This window comes from Sitophilus oryzae, unplaced genomic scaffold (assembly GCF_002938485.1).
Source record: "Sitophilus oryzae breed Bouriz unplaced genomic scaffold, Soryzae_2.0 scaffold_2006_pilon_pilon, whole genome shotgun sequence".
Taxonomy (NCBI): domain Eukaryota; kingdom Metazoa; phylum Arthropoda; class Insecta; order Coleoptera; family Curculionidae; genus Sitophilus; species Sitophilus oryzae.
In genome coordinates this window covers 5,231,425-5,250,454 of record NW_022146732.1, presented here as the reverse complement: position 1 = coordinate 5,250,454, position 19,030 = coordinate 5,231,425, and the positions used below count along the sequence as shown (strand labels likewise).

Sequence of the window (19,030 nt, the reverse complement as noted above, 5' to 3'; positions counted from 1 at the left end):
AAACATCACCGGTGAAGCTGTGGGGAAACCCCCTAGCGACATTGGGAACAGTAACAATGAAAGTTCCAAGGGGCCAAACCCAAAGAGAACTACAGGAGAGGTGGCTGACACTTGCGTGAGACCATCCTCCGCAAGTGGCATACAAGCTACCACCTTCTCCAAGGGTCGGGAGCCTACCTTCTACCTCTAAACCCAACAGGCGACACAAGCTACCGTTTCGTCTACCCGGCCTGGGTCGTAGCTCCTCGACTGTGAGGGACACGGGTCTCCGTAGGAAGTCCTGGGACTGTATGATGAGTTATAACTCAAGAAAGGGGGACACAATAGATCTCTAAGGTCGCAGAGATTAACCCCCTCCCACTTATTCTAAATTCTAAAATTCTAACTTTAATAAAAATATAATAGTACAAGAGCTAGCACCGTCGGGAAAACAAGAATTTTAAGAAAGCTGTATCTTTAATATATCTTTTGCTATGCTCTCCTGACCAAAGTGCGGAAAATCTAGCTGCCGATAGACTACTGCGCGTCACGTATGTACAGGGCATCCCATTTTCGTGTGTTTTATGAGATTTCTCGTTTACGAGCAGAGATACAATGATGCGATTTTCACATTACTTTGCTACTTATTTATGAAACTAAATACGCTACACATACGTTTGTCCTAACCTCCTTAGTTCCTGAAATACAGGGCAAATTTGTGCTGCGCAGTAGTGAACAGATGTTGAATATAGATATGATGCGCAGTAGTGAACGCTACGTCTATCGGCAGCTTCGGAGTATTCTCTCTCGAAAACGTTGCTAGCTCTTAGACTATAACTAAAACAGTAAAATCTTTATGGAAATGAAAATTACAAGCAAATCGTACATCCGAAGAACGGGAACATGAAAATGCAATAAAATTAAAAACTGCGAAATTTTCTAACCAATCGAAGTTTTTAAATTCAACCAATAAAATTAATATCGTATCATCGTATCGTCGGATAACGGTTGCATGAAAATCAAGCTTTAGTCTATTTGACGCGCAGTAGGAATAAAGTGCGTTCTCTATTAATTACAGTTCTCTATTAATTAGAAAAAACAGTTCTCTATTAATTACAGAATTATGATTATTACTAAAATAATCAATCTTTTATAGGATTGTACAAGATAGTTATTTCAAACAATCCATTGGTGATGGTGCCGGATGAGTCGTTTTTAGGCCTGGAAAGATCCTTGTGGGAATTGAAATTGAGCCACTGTCATTTAACTAGAGTTCCTAATAGAGCTTTAAGGTACTTGCAGAAGTTAAGACTACTTGATCTTACAGGTAAAATATTATAGTTTTGTAGTATTTATGGAATATTTTATTGTATAATACTTAGAGAATTAATACAGATGTATCCCTAGATCACAGTTTTTTTTTATATCGGTTTACTCTAGGTGGTAATATTTTACAATAATGTTTTTATCAACCTTTAATTTAAATTCACACTGGTTATTCTCTTATTTAAGTATACTTTATCTTTTATTTAGGAAACGATATAATCAAAATATCTCCAGAAAACTGGAGAGGTCTGGAAAGTTCCCTGGAAGTACTTATTTTATCCGAAAATGCCATTAACCACATTCCCATAGATGCTTTCTCTGGCCTGCCCATGCTGGATACTATCGATTTAAGAGGAAACCACCTACGCGAAATAGATCCATCTGTAAGAATCTTATAAAACATTTATAAAACTTTTATAAAACTGTTATAAACAATTAACGTTCTTTTTGAAGGTATTTCGTGATGGTATGGGTAAATTATCCCACCTGCTACTGGGCGACAATCAGTTGAGTGCCATACCTTACCAAGCTTTGCAACCTTTAAGAACTTTGAAAACTCTGGATCTGAGCTATAACAGAATTAACAAAATGTCACCCTCTACTGAGCCTGGAGTAAATATAAATCTCAATTTTCAAGTACGTTTTTTTTTGCTTAGATTGGTTTAAGTAGAGCCATTTTTGAAGTGAAACTTCTTTATGAGTGTTGGGAGTAAAAATTCAAGGCCGTTACACATGAGCTAGCCAGATGAAAAGTGATAAAAACATTTGATTTAAAGCTAAGAAAATCATTATAATAAACTTGATACTGTACTTGTGTACCAATGTTCTCTGGTTGTGTCGTGGAAGTAAATTTGCATGCATATTTCCATCGATAGGTTTGTAACTTCTGAATAACGGTCTAGGTAAAGCATCTAGTTCAGTTGCTAGCGCAGAACTAGAATAACTAGAGTTAAGCAGCTCGCATTTTCAATGGATGATTTTGTCATATTTATTTCAAACCAATAATCAACGAGAATATTCGTATAATTTAACAAAATTACTGTAAATCACTATAAATAAACAAAACATGTACTTCTTCTTCTTCTTGTTTTATGATGGTTCTACGACAAGGCAACCGCCAGCTCAATTTGAGAGTGATCAAGATGTTGCCATATCAAGGCCATGACCATATCAAGGCCACTGATTCTTATCTGATTATATGTATAATGCTTTGAATAAGAAAACTAAGGAAGGAGCATATCAAAAATCTTACCGCGATGGGCTTCAAATACAGTGGCGGACTAAGCCTGTCGGAGGTTTGTGAATATATAAAAAATGTGAGGTTTGTGTGTGATTGTGTGATATATATATATATATATATATATATATATATATATATATATATATATATATATAAGTATATATATAAGTATATATATATATATATATATATATATATATATATATATATATATATATATATATATATATATATATATATATATATATATATATATATATATATATATATATATATATATAGGGTGTCACAGAAATAAGTGAAAGTATTTTAAGGGGTGGTAGATAAAACAAACATATTTTTTCTTTATCGTTTTTCAAATAAGTCCAAAATAACGGAGTTATTTTACTTTGAAAATATACAAAAAAAAATGTTGCTAAAATTTTGAGAACCACTGGATCTTTTCTGGATTTTCTTTCTTGTAAATTTAATCTAATACCTATTTTGTCATATTAACAAAAAATTATGTTTTTTAACTAAAAACTAAAGAAAAATAGAGTTTTCAATTGTTTTTTCGCGAAAAAAACCTCTTAGGCGTGTTTCTGGGGTTGAACTATACTACCAGTTAAAATACTTGTACTTATTTCTGGGACACCCTGTATATTACAGTCAGTATGTCCCCGGATTGTCTTTACAAGAGAAAAAGCTTTTTAATTATTGACTTTTTGAAAAAAATGTGTTCTTCATAAGAATTTTTGCCTGTTGTAAAATGGCGTTTATAATTTTCTAAATATCCATAGCGTTTTAAAAAAACATAAAAATGTAGTTTTTTAATGTAATTTTTCCCTCCAAAAAAATCCTAAAAAACTAAAATTCCTAAAAATTAAACGCTATGGTAATATAATTTCGATTTAATTTTTTGATAGATCGTTATAATTAATTTTGATTAACGTCATATTTTTTGATGTTAAAGTATCACATTTTCCGATAACTATTATCACCCTTTCCGTAGCATTGACTAAATAAAAGTTGTGCTTCTTTAACATTTATAACAGCAAAAAATATAACTTTCATTAAAATTCTGTCAATAATAATCTATCAAAAAATGAGAACGAAATTATATTACCATAGAAAGATGTTTTATTTATACCAGTTCAAAAATTCAAGTACATTTTCATGTTTTTTTTTTATTTTCTCTAAAACGGTATGGAAATTTGGAAAAGCATATACAGGAATTACCATTTTAAAACAAGTAAAAATTTGTATGATGACAATCCGCGGACATACTGTAGATATAAATATCTTATTCATCGGCAGTGCCGTTTTTACGTAGGGATCCGACGCACAACGGGCCCCGACCAGAGGATTAAGGGCCCCAGCTCCAAAAAGGCATCAAAAACGATAACATCAATTTTTTTAAAGCTTATAATAATACATTTAAATTGAAAAACGAATGCAATTTGACGTAATAAAACAATCCCCAATCCCCAATGTTTGCATATGTTTAATGGCAATTTATGATGACAAAGTGATGGGAATATCGGTTCCACATATAAGCCGCGTTATTTTCGCGACCGTTCCAGGTAAATACCGCGATCTTGTAAGGGGCCCCTTACAAAATCGCGGTATACTCATAGGTCCAAGAATAAATAATAATTATTCGATATTCTAAACAAAGAAAATTACCCCTTGGTTTAATTTCGTAAATAGAAAAATGCCATTGACAATTCTGGGGCCTAATAATTGATAATTAAGTAAATATCTGCTTCCATTTATACTGTGTTTAGTTTGCGTATACTTATGGTTTGCATACTCTACCTACAAATTGCTTTATTGATCTGACCACATATTGGCCTGTTTGCCAGTTGAATAAAAAAATACTTATTAAGATTTAGAGGCTCCCTAGAAGAAGGGGCCCGGGGCGGTCAGCCCCCCTAGTCCGCCACTGCTCAAATATGGCCGACTTAAATTTCGGTTTATCAGTGCCGTTCTAATTTTATTTAAAAAATGTAAAACTATGATGTAGGGTAGACGTGGGGTAGACTCAATAATTTGTAATTTTATTTTACGTTGTGACTAAATGTTGGTAGTTATTAAAATTGTTATAAAAATATATAATTCTAATAAAAATAGATAAGTTACAATAAGTATTTATTAACACAAACATCCGATACGCTACTGAAGCAGGTAAGTCAAATTAGCGTATCAAAATTCTTTGACATCTGATCTTTGACAAGTAGTAAATAAAAGCTAAAATGCAAGAAAAATATATAATTTAGTTAATTTAAGTGAATTTCATAAATGATCGGTTTACTACACGTATGTATATTATATAGTCACTTACTAGCGAAAAGTTGTTCCATTATTTTACTAATTTTGCCGAGATCTACCGCACGCTACACAACCAACTATTTTAGAGTGTTTTTCGATAAATCGCGATAGTGTCACTGTTAATTTAAGTTTTGCCACAATTTCCATCTAGATTTACTACCTTTATACAACTATCAGTAGTAGAATAAATAATAAATAACATAAAATAAGGTCCGTAAAGACTGACAAATCCACAAAATTTCAAATCAAATGTGTCAAATGAATCGTCAAACAGAACTGTCAAGGATCCCCACCCTAGAGTGCTCTTTTTCGGCCCATCATGCATGAATACATGGATAGAGTAAACGCTACGAATGTTTGGGAGTGATTTATCGCTTGATGAAGTTAGAATCGACACGCGCGCTATCATTTTTACATTAAAAAAATAAATTTTTACCGCAGACGTAGGTTTTTGAAGGCCCGGTCTAATCATCTGCCTGCGCTCCTCCTACTTATTCTAAAATGTTAGCGTGATTGACAAAGACGATACTATATCGCGTTTCTTTGATTGATTCGTTTTTGTGCGTCAGTCCATTGGTGTGCTTGCAGTGCGACGAATGGGGCATTCCATTTTATATTTATAACCAAATATATGTTTTGACAAGACTTTGACAGTTAAAACAACAAATTACAACAGATTATATATTGATTATTATATGACTTGAAAGACTACGGCACTGGAATTAAGTTTTATATGACCTTGAACAGATTAGTTCACATGGTAGCGACCGATGAATCACTCCCAAACATTCGTGGCGTTTACTATAGCATTATGCTTCTTCCTTAGTCTTCTTATTCAAAGGTATAATGGGTAAATTTTAATATAACTAACTTCTATGAAAGTAACCTGTCCCTGTGACTATAAAATGTTATTATTATTATTATTTATTAAATATATAAAGGACGTGCTGAGAGGAAGATTATATCACAAAGAAAGGCACATAGGATAGAGGTCACACAAACAAACTGCATTCGGAAACTGAAACAAAAAGAAAATAAAAAATAGAAAGTTGAGCATTATAATTTAATTTTATTAAGGTTTAATAATATCATAATAGTTTCTATTAATTTTTCACTTGGCTTTGACCAAACTGTAAATATTGATAATGAGTAATAAACAAAATATGTAAACAAAAATAGACCACACGAATTGTTGGTTAGGTTCAAAATTTCTTCTCTTCTTAAATACATCTTAAGGGGTGTTATTTTGGGTGGCATTTTCCAAAAATTTGCAGTCCATATTGTGGAAACAGAAAATGTACAAATTAACAGAAATAAATTGAAAATAATATTTATATTAAGACAGCACTATACAGGGTGGCCCATCGAAAACCTTCCGCAAGGCATAACGGCCAGGGTAATTTTTTTTTTCAGAAAATTCAAAAACACGTCGTCAATTTTGTTTGTGGGTTTGCCCCAAAAATGATTGCAAAATCTTTAACCATCTAAGCGGGGGTGTCATCCCCAACCTTTTTCAAATGGGAAGGGGGGTCAAGTGGCGCCACAATGAAAAGAGCTTTCTATTCTCTATATTTCCCCGCTTCGTTTTTGAAAATCGGTCGAGTCATTGAGAAAATATGAAGGATTGAAATTTGAAAAATTTATTTAAACATTTATCAGAGTAAATGATAAGGATAAATTCCTTCGACTAATTTGCTGTTTTTTCTTATTATTTCTAGATGTTTACGCTAGTTACGATGTTACGTTTTTTTTCACTTGCCGCAAGGTTGAACGATCAGGTGCGGTAGTTGCTAGATAGCTGTTCTATGACTTGTGCGTTGAAGTTCTTCTCAATATCGTTAAACTTTTTAACAATTATGGTGTACTTACTTGCAGAAAAAGTGGAAATAATCGAACTTTATTATAAAAATAATGAATGTGGCAATCGGGTTGCGCAGATATTCAATGAACGCCAACCTGACAAACACCTTTATGGCAAAATTGTTCGCGAGTTAGTAGCAAAATTTCGCCAAACTGGTTCCGTTATGAATAAAAAGAGGGCTCAAGTTTCGTTTAGCCGAAATCAGTTACATAGAATATCGGTTTATAGGATGATTCTATACAAGAAAACTAGCACTACATAATTTGATTTTTGCCGCGGAAATTCTTTGTTTTTGAGTAAACTCGAATTTTTAATTTTTCTATTATTAACTAAAATTTAAAACTTTACGGTGTTTTTAAAAGTTTTTTTCATTATAGAATGACGTAAAAACATTTAATTCAACGATGTGAACTAATTTTTATCACAATAATTTTCATTGATTTTTCCGGATTTAGAAGTGCCGAAATGTGATAGAAAGATAAAAACTACATATTTTTGTTTGATTAATAATTTGCTATAACTTTTCTATATAACTATTTCCGCGGAAATGTATCATAAGTGCGGTGTAATGGAAAATCTTCAATATTTCGAAGTTTTCCATAGTATTCTCTACTTTTTTGCATACTTTCGGTTTGGTTTGGTTTGGTTGTTTTTATTGGATTTGGTTGTAGTGGGTTTAGTTGGCTTGGTTTGATTTGGTTGTTTTTTTAGGGTTTGGTTTGGTTTAGTTGTCGTTTTTTTGCTTTATTGACAATTTTTTTTAAATTTTTGCATTTATTGACCATAGCGATATTAAGTTGATAAGAATAGATATTATTCATTGATCTGTGTCAAAGGTCGGGAAGAAGATCACTGCATAGTGGTGAAAAAAGGCATTTCCGCGGATTTTCATTTTTGTATCGGTGCTTAAAAATAAGTCTACATTATAAAATAATATTAATTTTATATATCTCATTTCGTTACTTCTAAACCCTATTCAAAAAATGGCAACATCGCATTTCCGCGGAAGTTCATTTTCGTATTCGTATTTACAAAGACGTCTAAAATATGGAATAACATTAATTTTTCATGTATGTCATTTCGTTACTTTTAAACCGCATTCAAAAAATGGTGACGTATTTCCGCTGCAAATTTTTTCCAGTAATATACTCCCTGAGGTACCTAAATGACAAAAAAATGTTTTTTTCTTTTTTAACAGATTTCGGCTAAACGAAACTTGACCCAAAAAGAGGCAGAGGGAAAATCCTGTAGTAAATGAAGCTATGGAGGTATTCGTATTGGCCCAAGTTGCCATGGATAGTACGCTGAGTACAAGAAAATTAGTCAATGAGACCTGCGTGAATTGTACAAGTGTCATAAGGATATTAAAAAACACAAGTTGCACCCGTACAAAATTCAGTTGGTACAAGAACTCAACGAAGACGATTTTGATCGTCGCTTGCAATTTTTTGAAACTGTGAGCGAACGAGTGGCGAATGATAATAATTTCCTATTTAATGTGTGTTTTTCGGATGAGCGTACTTTCGTTTTGAACGGTGTAGTTAATCGGCACAGCTGTCGGTACTGGGCTGAGGACAACCCCAGGGGTTTTCACGAGGTGTACACACAAAACCCTCAGAAATTGTGTGGGCTGGTTTTTTGGAAATTCTATTGTAGGTCAGTTAACGATATTGAGAAGAACTTCAACGCACAAGTCACAGAACAGCTATCTAGCAACTACCACACCTGATCGTTCAACATTGTGGTAAGAAAAAATGCGCAAATATCTAGAAATAATAAGAAAAACAGCAAGTTCGTCGAAGGAATTTATCCTTATCATTTACACTGATAAATGTTTAAATAATTTTTTCAAATTTCAATCTTTCATATTTTCTCAATGACTCGACCAATTTTCAAAAACGAAGCGGGGAAATATAGAGAATAGAAAGCTCTTTTCATTGCGGCGCCACTTGACCCCCCTTCCCATTTGAAAAAGGTTGGGGATGACACTCCCGCTTAGATGATTAAAGATTTTGCAATCATTTTTGGGGCAAAAGTTGTCTCCCTCACAAACAAAATTGACGTGTTTTTGGATTTTTTGAAGAAAAAAATACCTTGGTCGTTATGCCTTGCGGAACGTTTTTGATGGGCCACCCTGTATGTCACTTTTTCAAGCATGTCCTTCAAATCCTTCAATTTAATAGCTGTTAGTAAGAAGTTTCACTTCAAATATGCGAACATAGTTTTTTTAGTAGATATTAATTATCATAGAGTCATTTTATTCTATTTCAGCTTAACTTAGACACATTTAGACTGGATTACAATCAACTGCGTGTCTTGGAACCTGCTTCTTTTCAATACTTCAATATCGTCAACAAGACGTACCTCGATGGAAATCCTTTATCCGCTGTAGAGGTAAGAATAAAATAAAAAAAAAAACAATGACTAAAGAATACAAGAACCAATAACACCAGAAACCAAATTGTTACAGTTCATGTTCCTTAGTCATAGTAAAAAACAAATTTTATACCGAAAGAACGAAATAAATTGACAAGTAATTTTGCAGAACGACGCATTCAGGCAAGCAAAAATAAGGGAGCTCTTTCTTCGGAGTTGTGGATTGACCAATATCTCTCCCGCTGCGTTTGCAGGCCTGGAAAACTTTCTGGAAGTTTTGGATTTATCCGGAAACAATATTTCTCTGCTTCCCAACGAACTGTTTCAAAGGCGAGTGTGAATTACGTTAAATATACAGGGTGTTTTAATGGAAGCTTCTTTGATTGGGATAGGAAAAAGTATATCTTCTTATTGCTGCCAAAAGTCACTAACTAACATTTTTCCGAACAACCAAATTCAATCACTAACTATGTTTTGTAGCAGCGAATCGATTGCAAAAGACATTAACTACGATTTCTGGCTATTTATGTTTTATTTTAATACCGAATAGTTACTAACTATAACATTTTTATGCAATGCAATTCATCTTTAGACGCATTTTTCTCGGAAGTAACAAAATGTAAGTTAGTGACTTTTGGCAGCAATGGGACGATATTTAGATAAAAAGCTTGTAAATTTGAACTGGATCAAGTAACCTTGTAGAGAGAGAGAGAGGAACTAAAATCTTTACAAGATAATTAAATATTTTTAGAAATAATGCATTTTTTGAATGTATACAGGGTGGTCCGAACTGTTATCAATACCTGTCCATCATTGACATAAAATAAAACAATATTAAACATGTTGACTAAATAGTTATTAGACCGAAATCATAAACTTGAAATATTTTTGTGCCAAAAGTTCAGCAGAAACTGTTTCATCATTATTTTTTTGAAGAAAAATTTATGATTAATTTAAAAAAAAAAAAAATCATTTCAGTCAAATAAAACTATCTGCTCAACATGTTTATTTTTTGGCAATAATGACATGTATGGACTTTTTCCATTCTAAATATCTTGAGAACAGTTGCTCGTAGCGATTGTTACCAAGAAACATTTTTTACGTATAAAATTACGGAAATGTATATTTTTTCACTCGGTAGTTTTATACAGGTACGGAAGAAAAGTTTTTAATCTTCAAAACAGTTAAAACCCATGTAGGTGGCGACCTTTACAAATAGGAGTCATATTGACATCATAATCAAATTTCTCATGTCAAAAAACTTCTAGACATCACTTTTCATTAAAATATTGACGTTACTTCAGAAATTATTTGGAAAAAATCGAAATAAAAATGAAACTTCTATACCCTGTAACTCTTAAACTAAGCATTTTAGGACATACATTTATATGACCTTTTTACTTATTTTTATCTGCAGAATATGCTGTCGAAGTTTCTGGAATATAGTTCGGACCACCTTGTATACTGCCGTCATAAGCTAAACCCCCGTATTTGAAAAAAAATCGAGAAATGAGATATGTTGTCTGGTATAATTAAAATATCGAAAATTTTTATTTTTCCTATGCTATAACCCCGTATCTTGCTTAAAAACACTAAAAAATAATACTTTTTTCCCCCGTATTTGCAAAAAAGACCCTAAATGCTAAGGAAAATTTACGTATTTTTGTTTTACCTAAGGAGAAACAAGTATGTGCAATCAAATACGTAGAATTTGCTTAGTAAAATTCAAATACGAGTAATACGCGTAGCGGCTACATCATTTGGCGCGTGTTTATACGTGTTTATTTCTAATCGGGTGGTAGGTATTTTGTCTTTTAGATTGCCGCTACAACAGCTAGCCAAATAATATTGTTTAGGGTGTTTAAATAAATATTTTGATAAAAGTTATTAGTAGTTGCGTTAATTGAATACTTTATCGTGTGTGAACTCGTATGTGAATATGTACTAACTGTGAATTTGTGGTTACATGAAATTAAAATGAATTTGTCTGGAGTAAGAGGCAAAAAACTGCTTGCTTTAGCCAAGTTAGCAGAGGTTCCAAGAGCTGAAGTTCCTACATTTTGCGAAGATATTAATTGTGTTCGTGATACCCAGCAGAAGGAGGCCGGTCAATTTATTAACATTTTAGAAAGTTGTGTTATAAAAGACGACAAAGTACAACCTAGGATTCTGTCTGAAGGTCAGTTTTTTTTATAATCTAGGGTGGTAAAAAAGTTTTTGAGGTACAGGTTTTTAAACTAAAAAACTTTAAAAAATAGATCTTAGTTTTAGCCATTTTACGAACTTGCAACTTAAAAATAATTATCTTAAATCAAATTATTCACAATTAATGTTTGTACTTATTTCGTAGATTCAGAAGTACAAGTTTCCGATTTATTTGAGGCAAGCCAGGAAACTGGACCAGAAAGTCATGATCAATTATTAGGGGAACATGTTTGTCTGTTTGAGCCAAGTCATGGAACGGGAACCGATAATCAGGGTAATGATATTGGAGGGGTGGTTAATGATGTCAGGAGTCAAAATTACTCGATATTTTGCGAAGATAATACGTTCCTTGGTGAACTGAATGCCCAGGAGGGACAATTTATTAACATTTTAGAACCTTGTAATATTGATGTAGTGCAGCCTATGGTTGTGTCGAGTGGTAAGTTTTGCATATACTTACTTACAGTTTATAGTAGTAGGTAGTATACATTTTTACATGGTGACATCTTAATTTCGTTAAGCTTAAATAAAAATTATATTTGGAGGAATAATCAGGCTAAAATTGGTTTTGCAAAATGCCATTTTTGTCGTTAAAACTACTTACAGAATTGATTTTTTTAATTGGCATTGTGTAGGTTTCTTAAACCTCAATTTGACACTATGTAATTTAAAAACTCATTTCTGGGTGTAGATTTCGAATTAATGACGGTTATTTTATAGACTCAGAGCTGCAAGTTAATTCATTGCAAGAGAGCGCGGAAACGGGAACAGAAAAATGTGGTGTTGTTAATAGGACTTTAAATGACTGCAAAAATCATGAAGACATTCTGGAAGATGATGTGCTGGAGCACCAAGAAAACATTGGTAACTTCTTTGTATATGCTCTAGCATAATAATATTTTTTTGTTCTTAGATCTGAATGAGACGCTGGGAACTCTCACTAAAAAAGGCACGGTGAGGAAAAGAAAGAAGTATAAATTGAGCAAAAACGCTAGAAAAGAAATCAAAAAAGAAAACATTAGGAACGTACATGGAGTGGTCGTTAGTTGCCATCAAAATTGCAAGTATAAATGTACAAATAATTTCTTAGAAGAACAACGAGTAGCAATTAATAAAGATTTCTGGCAATTAAACCTAAAAGGACAGAAATCCTTTGTAATGAACTCAACAGAATGCAAATTACCAAGACGTAAAACCGAAGGATCTAAAAAAAAACAAACCTTTACCTATTTTTTGAAAGATGTAAACGGCACAAAAAGGCGGGTTTGTAAAGTATTTTATTTAACCACGTTGGGTTACAAAAAAAACAATGATTGGGTAATACAGTCAGCCTGGTGCAGCTCAAAATCTAAGTCGCAAATACAACATGAAGGCGATAAACGGGGTCGAAAACCTCCACCAAACAAATTGTCAAATACAGAAATTGAAAATCACATCAATAGTTTTAATCCATTAATTTCGCACTATAGACGCGAGCATGCACCGAACCGTCTATATTTACCCAGCGATGTAACGATTACTATGATGTTTCAAGATTTTCAAAAGAAGTATCCCGAGTTTATTTGTTCTTACGAAAAATATAGGAAAGTGGTTAAGGCCAAGAATATATCTTTTGCGAAATTAGGCAATGAAGAGTGCGAACTTTGTGAGTCATTTCAGCTACATAATCCAGAACATACGGCTGATGCCCTAAAAGAAGGTTGCGGAGTTTGCTCTAGCTGGAAGGACCATATTGAAAAAGCTAAAGATTCTCGCGAACGATACTCCTTAGATAAGCAGAAACCTCATGATAAAGGTACCCTTTATGTGTCGGTCGACTTGCAAAAGATAATAATGCTTCCCAGATTGGACATGTATAGAAGGGCTATTTTCACCCAGAGACTTATCGCATATAATGAAAGTTTCGTGCCAGTTGGGGCAATTACCGCTGAAAGATGCCCTTTTGCTGTTTTATGGCATGAAGCCATAAGTGGACGTAACCAGGAAGACATTATAAGTGCTTTTAAATCTTTTTTTTTGCATAACAGAGATGTTAAACATTTTGTATTGTGGTTGGACAATTGTTCCAGCCAAAACAAAAATTGGGCTCTGTTTTCATTTCTAATTTATATAATAAATCACCAAGGTATTTCTGCAAAAACTATCACCCTTAAATATTTCGAGCCTGGACATACATTTATGTCTGCAGACTCCTTCCACCACCAAGTTGAGGAGTCGTTAAAAAAACTAAAAAAAGTTTATGATTTTGAGGATTTTGTGCACGCCGTTGAAATGTGTAACAAAAGAAAAGTGAATATTAAAAAAATGTCGGTCGAAGATTTTCAACTCTGGAAGAATTTGTATTCTGTATCTAAAGTTAAAAAAGAAACTCCAAAAGTGTACATTTCGAAAATCAGTGAAATATTAGTTAAACGGAACGAGTATGATTTTTATTTTAAAATAAATACTAAGGACGATTGGAGAAAACTCGATTTTTTGCAAAAAAAAAATATTTTGGACATGCCGGACCCTTTAATAAAGTCACGACCCAATGGGTTTGAAAAAAGTAAAGTAGAAAATATCTTAAAAAATCTTGGTGATATTATACCAGAAAACAGAAAACAATTTTGGTTAGAACTCCCTGAAAAAAATGTTTTACCATGAAATAATGTATAATATTATGTTTTCATTTAAACTTAATCATTAGGTTCCTATTATTATTGTTGTACCTACATCTGTTTATGTTATTAAAAAAATAAACAACTTATTTAGTGTTGTGTGTGTTATTGATTTTAATATGGAATTTCTTAGGAAAATCCCCGTATTTCGACTCTTTTTCCAAATACGGGCATTTCCTCTAGCATATTATCCTAAGTAATCTAAAGTTAATCACCGTATTACAAAATACCAGTATTCTCCCTAGTATAAGGCCTTATTTTACATAACGCTTTTCACCGTATGGGTTTTTATTTTATGAAAACAATGAAATATAAGGTTTTCACATTAAAAAAAATATTCTACTCGTCTATTTCTTCTACTATAACACAGTTTCGATAATTTGAAGCCATTAGGTGAAGCTATAGTATGCATAAAAATTTAATTGCCATTTTGCGCCATTTTAAATATTTTGCAAATACGAGGGTTTAGCTTTGGACGGCAGTATAGTTGTCTTAATTTTTAATTTTAAAGAGATACACTGTATTTTTAAGATAGAACAGTTATTAAAAAATAAAATACAGGGTGTCCCAGAAATGAGTGCAGATATTTTAAAGGGTGGTAGATCTGGTCAAAATAAACATATTTTCTCTTTACCATTTTTAAAATAAATTGAAAATAACCGAGTTATTTAACTTTGAAAATTTAAAAAAATAATCGCAACATTTTGAGAACCGCCGGCAGATATTGCCAACTACATCCAATTATCCGGATCAAGCCCGGATTTCAGTTAATTCGACGCACTGTGTTGCCATATGGACAAGTATATGTTTACAAGTAAGTCATAAAATAACAACACCTGAGGAGTTTGCAGAGATGCATTACATTTTTAAGATTGTGATATTATTACATAAAATAAATTAAAAGTTAAATGTTTAAAAGTTAAATTAAAAAACTTACCCAACTTTAAAAAAAATACTTATGACAGATCGATGTAACTGCGACAGTTCTCTTTTTCGATACACACTTAACTAAAATACACTTCATTGCGCTGCTTTACTTGTACGTGCTATTATAAAAACTGCTAAAATAACAGTCCCCATTTTTAACTTAACACATTATTTTCATATAGGCTTCATCATAATTTGAACCACTGATTTACAAAACACCTCGAAAAGCACACATTACATATTACTTTGAATATCTTTTTGAATGAATAAATGTTGAGAATTATTGTCTCTTACCGCCACTTTACGAACTACTTTCAATCTAAGAAAATACATGTTTCACTCAACAATTTTAAATACGTATTTTGCTTTTTCGCTATTTTTTCGATGTATTTCGACAATTCCGTCAACAGCCCAACCATCGGCCAAGACAGCCACACATCCTTGGTTGGTAACTGTTCACTGCTTCTTTGTCGCGCCGGCGTGTCGAGCTTGCGCCATGCGAGGTTGCCGTAGTTTCAACAATTTCAAATTCAAGACACTCGAAGCAATCAAATTCTTATTAAATTTTAAAAATAAAACAGAAAAACATGTAAGGAAACAAACAAAACACAAATGAATTGATTATTGATAAGGTCACAAAAAAGGAATTTCTAAAATGTTTATCGTAATTCAGAATTCAATATATCGAAAACAGCCCGACGAATAATCAATTCATTTTCGTTTTGTTTGTTTCCTTTCATGTTTATCTGTTTTATTTTTAAAATTTAATACAAATTTGATTGCTTCGAATCTCTTGAATTTGAAATTGTTGTAACTACGGCAACGTTGCTTAACATCGTCGTCTGACGCAAGCCTGCCACGACGGCGCGGCTCAAAGGACCAGTTCACACGTGGCACTCTTGGCCAACGCGCGACGGTCGGGCTGTCAAAATACATCGAAAAAATAGCGAAAAAACAAAATACGTATTTAAAATTGTTGAGTGAAACATGTCTTAAATTGAAAGTAGTTCGTAAAGTAGCGATAAGAGAGGTATTCAAAGTAATGTGCGCTTTTCAAGGTGTTTTGTAAATCAGTGGTTCAAATAAAACAGAGAAACATGAAAGAAAACAAATATTGAATTCTAAATTACGATAAACATTTTAGGAATTTCTTTTTTGTGACCTGGTTGTGAATAATATGATGAATCATTTTCGTAAACGTCATAAACGTAATGTTTTAGTTAATTTTCGGTGGTTTTTGTTAAGTTTTCATTGAAAGGGTAAGTACTAAAAATAATTAATGTGTTTTTTTTCTATAATAATTATTAATAATGAGCAATGATAAAAATTTAACATTCCTAATTTCTGAGTAGAAATTTTTCTATGAAATTATAAATGTAGAACTATGTAGAATGTGGATAACATAGGAGGTTGCAACACTGCAAGGTTTAGATACACCGTAGAGAAATCTCAGGTGAATAAACAAGTGGCACTAAAAAGTTTTTTCAAATTTCCCGGAAAATGTCAAGAAAAATTTTAAATTTTCAACATTTTTTTTTCGCAAAAAAAACCTCATAGGCGTATTTCTGGGGTTGAACTATACTACCAGTTAAAATATTTGCACTTATTTCTGGGACACCCTGTATAGATTCTTCAGTCAAGTTTTTTTACATTCTGCCAAAAATATGATGCGCTGTCAAATGATACGTTCTAGTTATTGGTATAAACTGTATCTTTTTTTAAAAGGGTTAATCACTGCAACCTTACAGATATATTTTGTCCACCTTTCTTGAGTTATAACTCATCATACAGCCTCAGGGCTTTGACAAAAGCCAGTAGCTGAGACGGTTTTACAGAGGGTAGTTCTGCATTTCCTATATCAGTCGTACCAAAGTTTGTGGCACGAATGGCATATACTTATATACTTAAATTTTCATTACATGTAAATAATACTACCCCACCGACAAATTTGAGATGCATTCTTGCAATTATAATAAAAAAAATAGGCGACAAAGTTAAAAAATTTGGAATAAACTCATTTTCTAGGTTTCAGTATATCAGAACACTGTTCCTACGAGACAATATCATCACGAAACTCAGTCCTAGCGAAGCGTTCAATAGTTTCCAGTACACTCTGTATAATTTGGACTTAAGTGGTTCTCAAAACATGCCCATTAATATACAAGACTTACGAAGGTAAAAAATAGTATTCTGGAGTATCTATAAGTTTTTAATACACTCAGATTCAAAAGAAACCTAACGGAGAATTTGTTCGTCAAGTCAAATACTAAAGTTTATAATAAACTAAAGTTACGAATTAAAGTTGATATACAGTTTGCTAAAAAAATCATAAACATAGGGCTAAAAATTAAAAAAAAACCTATCTTAACACTTTAAACTTGACGAAACATTTTCCCGTTGCGTTTTTTTGCATCTGAGTTTTTTTACATTTAATTTATTTTTTTTACGTTTTTAAGATTAAGAAGTTTAAGATCTCTTTCTTTATCTCGCCTAAACCAGCCTCATATTGAACCCGATGATTTTCTGGAATTTGGAATCGATCTGGAAGAAATGTCTATAACTTATGCAGGGATACAAAGCATAAAAAACAACGCATTTAAGCATGTGCACGGATTAAAATCGATCGATTTTTCCGATAACAGCTTGACCACTATTGAAGCCGATGCTTTTGTTGATGTATGTTATTTATTTTTAGCCTTTTATAAATTTGAGACTATTTCTTACTTATCAGTTTCATTGAACCAGTTTGACTGATTCAGTGTACTGAAAGAGAGAAAACGATCCTTCTCAGTTTTGCCAGAAATTTTCGAGCGAATTTCTTCAACGGAGCCTGAAAAAGCTTCATACTATTCCTTCAACTTCACAAAAAATTCCAGATCTTTTGAAAAATCACCAAATTTCGTGTATTTTACGTATTTCATAATTAGGAGAAAATTTTTAAAAACTTATTTCTGGTAATTTTTGGTATTTAAATAAACTTTTTATTAAAAAAAAATAACACGATAAAAAATGCTGTCATAGATACTCGACAGCAGTATTATAAAGTATGTTTCGAAAAAAAAATTCTTTGCTTACAATGAGTGCTTGAACCGAGAATAATTAATCGTGCAAGACGCCATGATCAGCTAACTTATTAGATACTAGCGTGTACCCACGACTTCGCTTTGAATTAATCATTTGTAATGGTGATGATAAAGTAATGCAAGAATTTCCATTAACATATAAACTGAATAAAATTTTCTCACATTTATGTCAGCATGAGAAAAAACAATCGAGAAACCCCTCCTTATTGAACCCCTACACCCCACAGTCAATCCGTTTGCTAAAAATCAGCTTTAAACGTCAAGCAGTTTAAGCAGAATCGTGATTACTCAATGGTCATATTTTATGAAACACCCTGTATAAATTTTAAAAAAATCTTAAAATATGTAAAACAACAAAATAAAATATACGTGTTTAAGAGGTTTTCCGAAAAACTCACCGGTTTTTAAATAAAAAAATATTCTAATATTTGAGGGGTGGTTTCACCCCCTTAGAATCCGAGTTTCAAAAAATCTCTTCTTATCGAACCTCTACACCCTAAAAATCAGCTTTTTACGTCAAGCGCTTTAAGCAGGATCGTGATTAATCATAATAACCAGATTTTTTGAAACACCCTGTATACATTTTTAAAAAATCTTAAAATATGTAAAAAAATAAAATAAAATATACGTCTTCAAGCGTTTTTTCGGAAACTGGGCCGTTTTTTAAATAAAAAATATTGTAATATCTGAGGGGTGGTATCACCCCATTGGAACTGGAATTTCGAAAAATCCCTTCTTATCGAACCTCTACACCCTAGAATCAACCTGTATGCCAAAATTGAGCTTCTTACGTTGTATGGTTTGAGCAGGATCGTGATTAATCTGTAAGTCAGTCACTTAACGATTTTATGTATTAGTATTAGTATAGATAACAACTTTGGTTTAGTTATGGTATGTGTGTAATAAGACGTATTGAAAGATAAAAATGTATCTATTAATTTTTTGCTAAATGTTAAAATCTTTCCAATTGCGGACTTTTTGACAGCAACATTGCTTTAATTAGACACTGTTAAAGTGACGAAATAGATGTAGGAATAACAATAAATACTCCTATTACATATTTTGA

The 19,030-nt window shown here is 32.4% G+C and overlaps 1 protein-coding gene across 2 annotated transcripts in view; it reads left to right on the top strand.

The window, feature by feature from the left end:
- The window catches only part of LOC115883845 (chaoptin), a 38,520-nt gene that overhangs the window by 2,011 nt on the left and 17,479 nt on the right, over positions 1-19,030 (top strand). For both annotated transcript variants that reach the window (XR_004050459.1, XM_030902255.1), the window contains exons 3-9: positions 1,136-1,306; positions 1,513-1,688; positions 1,759-1,941; positions 8,988-9,110; positions 9,262-9,422; positions 16,907-17,056; positions 17,338-17,557. Coding sequence is in view for 1 of the 2 variants with exons in the window: in XM_030902255.1 (XP_030758115.1) it covers positions 1,136-1,306; positions 1,513-1,688; positions 1,759-1,941; positions 8,988-9,110; positions 9,262-9,422; positions 16,907-17,056; positions 17,338-17,557 (1,184 nt within the window). In the remaining variant the exon portion in view is untranslated. The remainder of the gene's footprint in view (positions 1-1,135; positions 1,307-1,512; positions 1,689-1,758; positions 1,942-8,987; positions 9,111-9,261; positions 9,423-16,906; positions 17,057-17,337; positions 17,558-19,030) is intronic.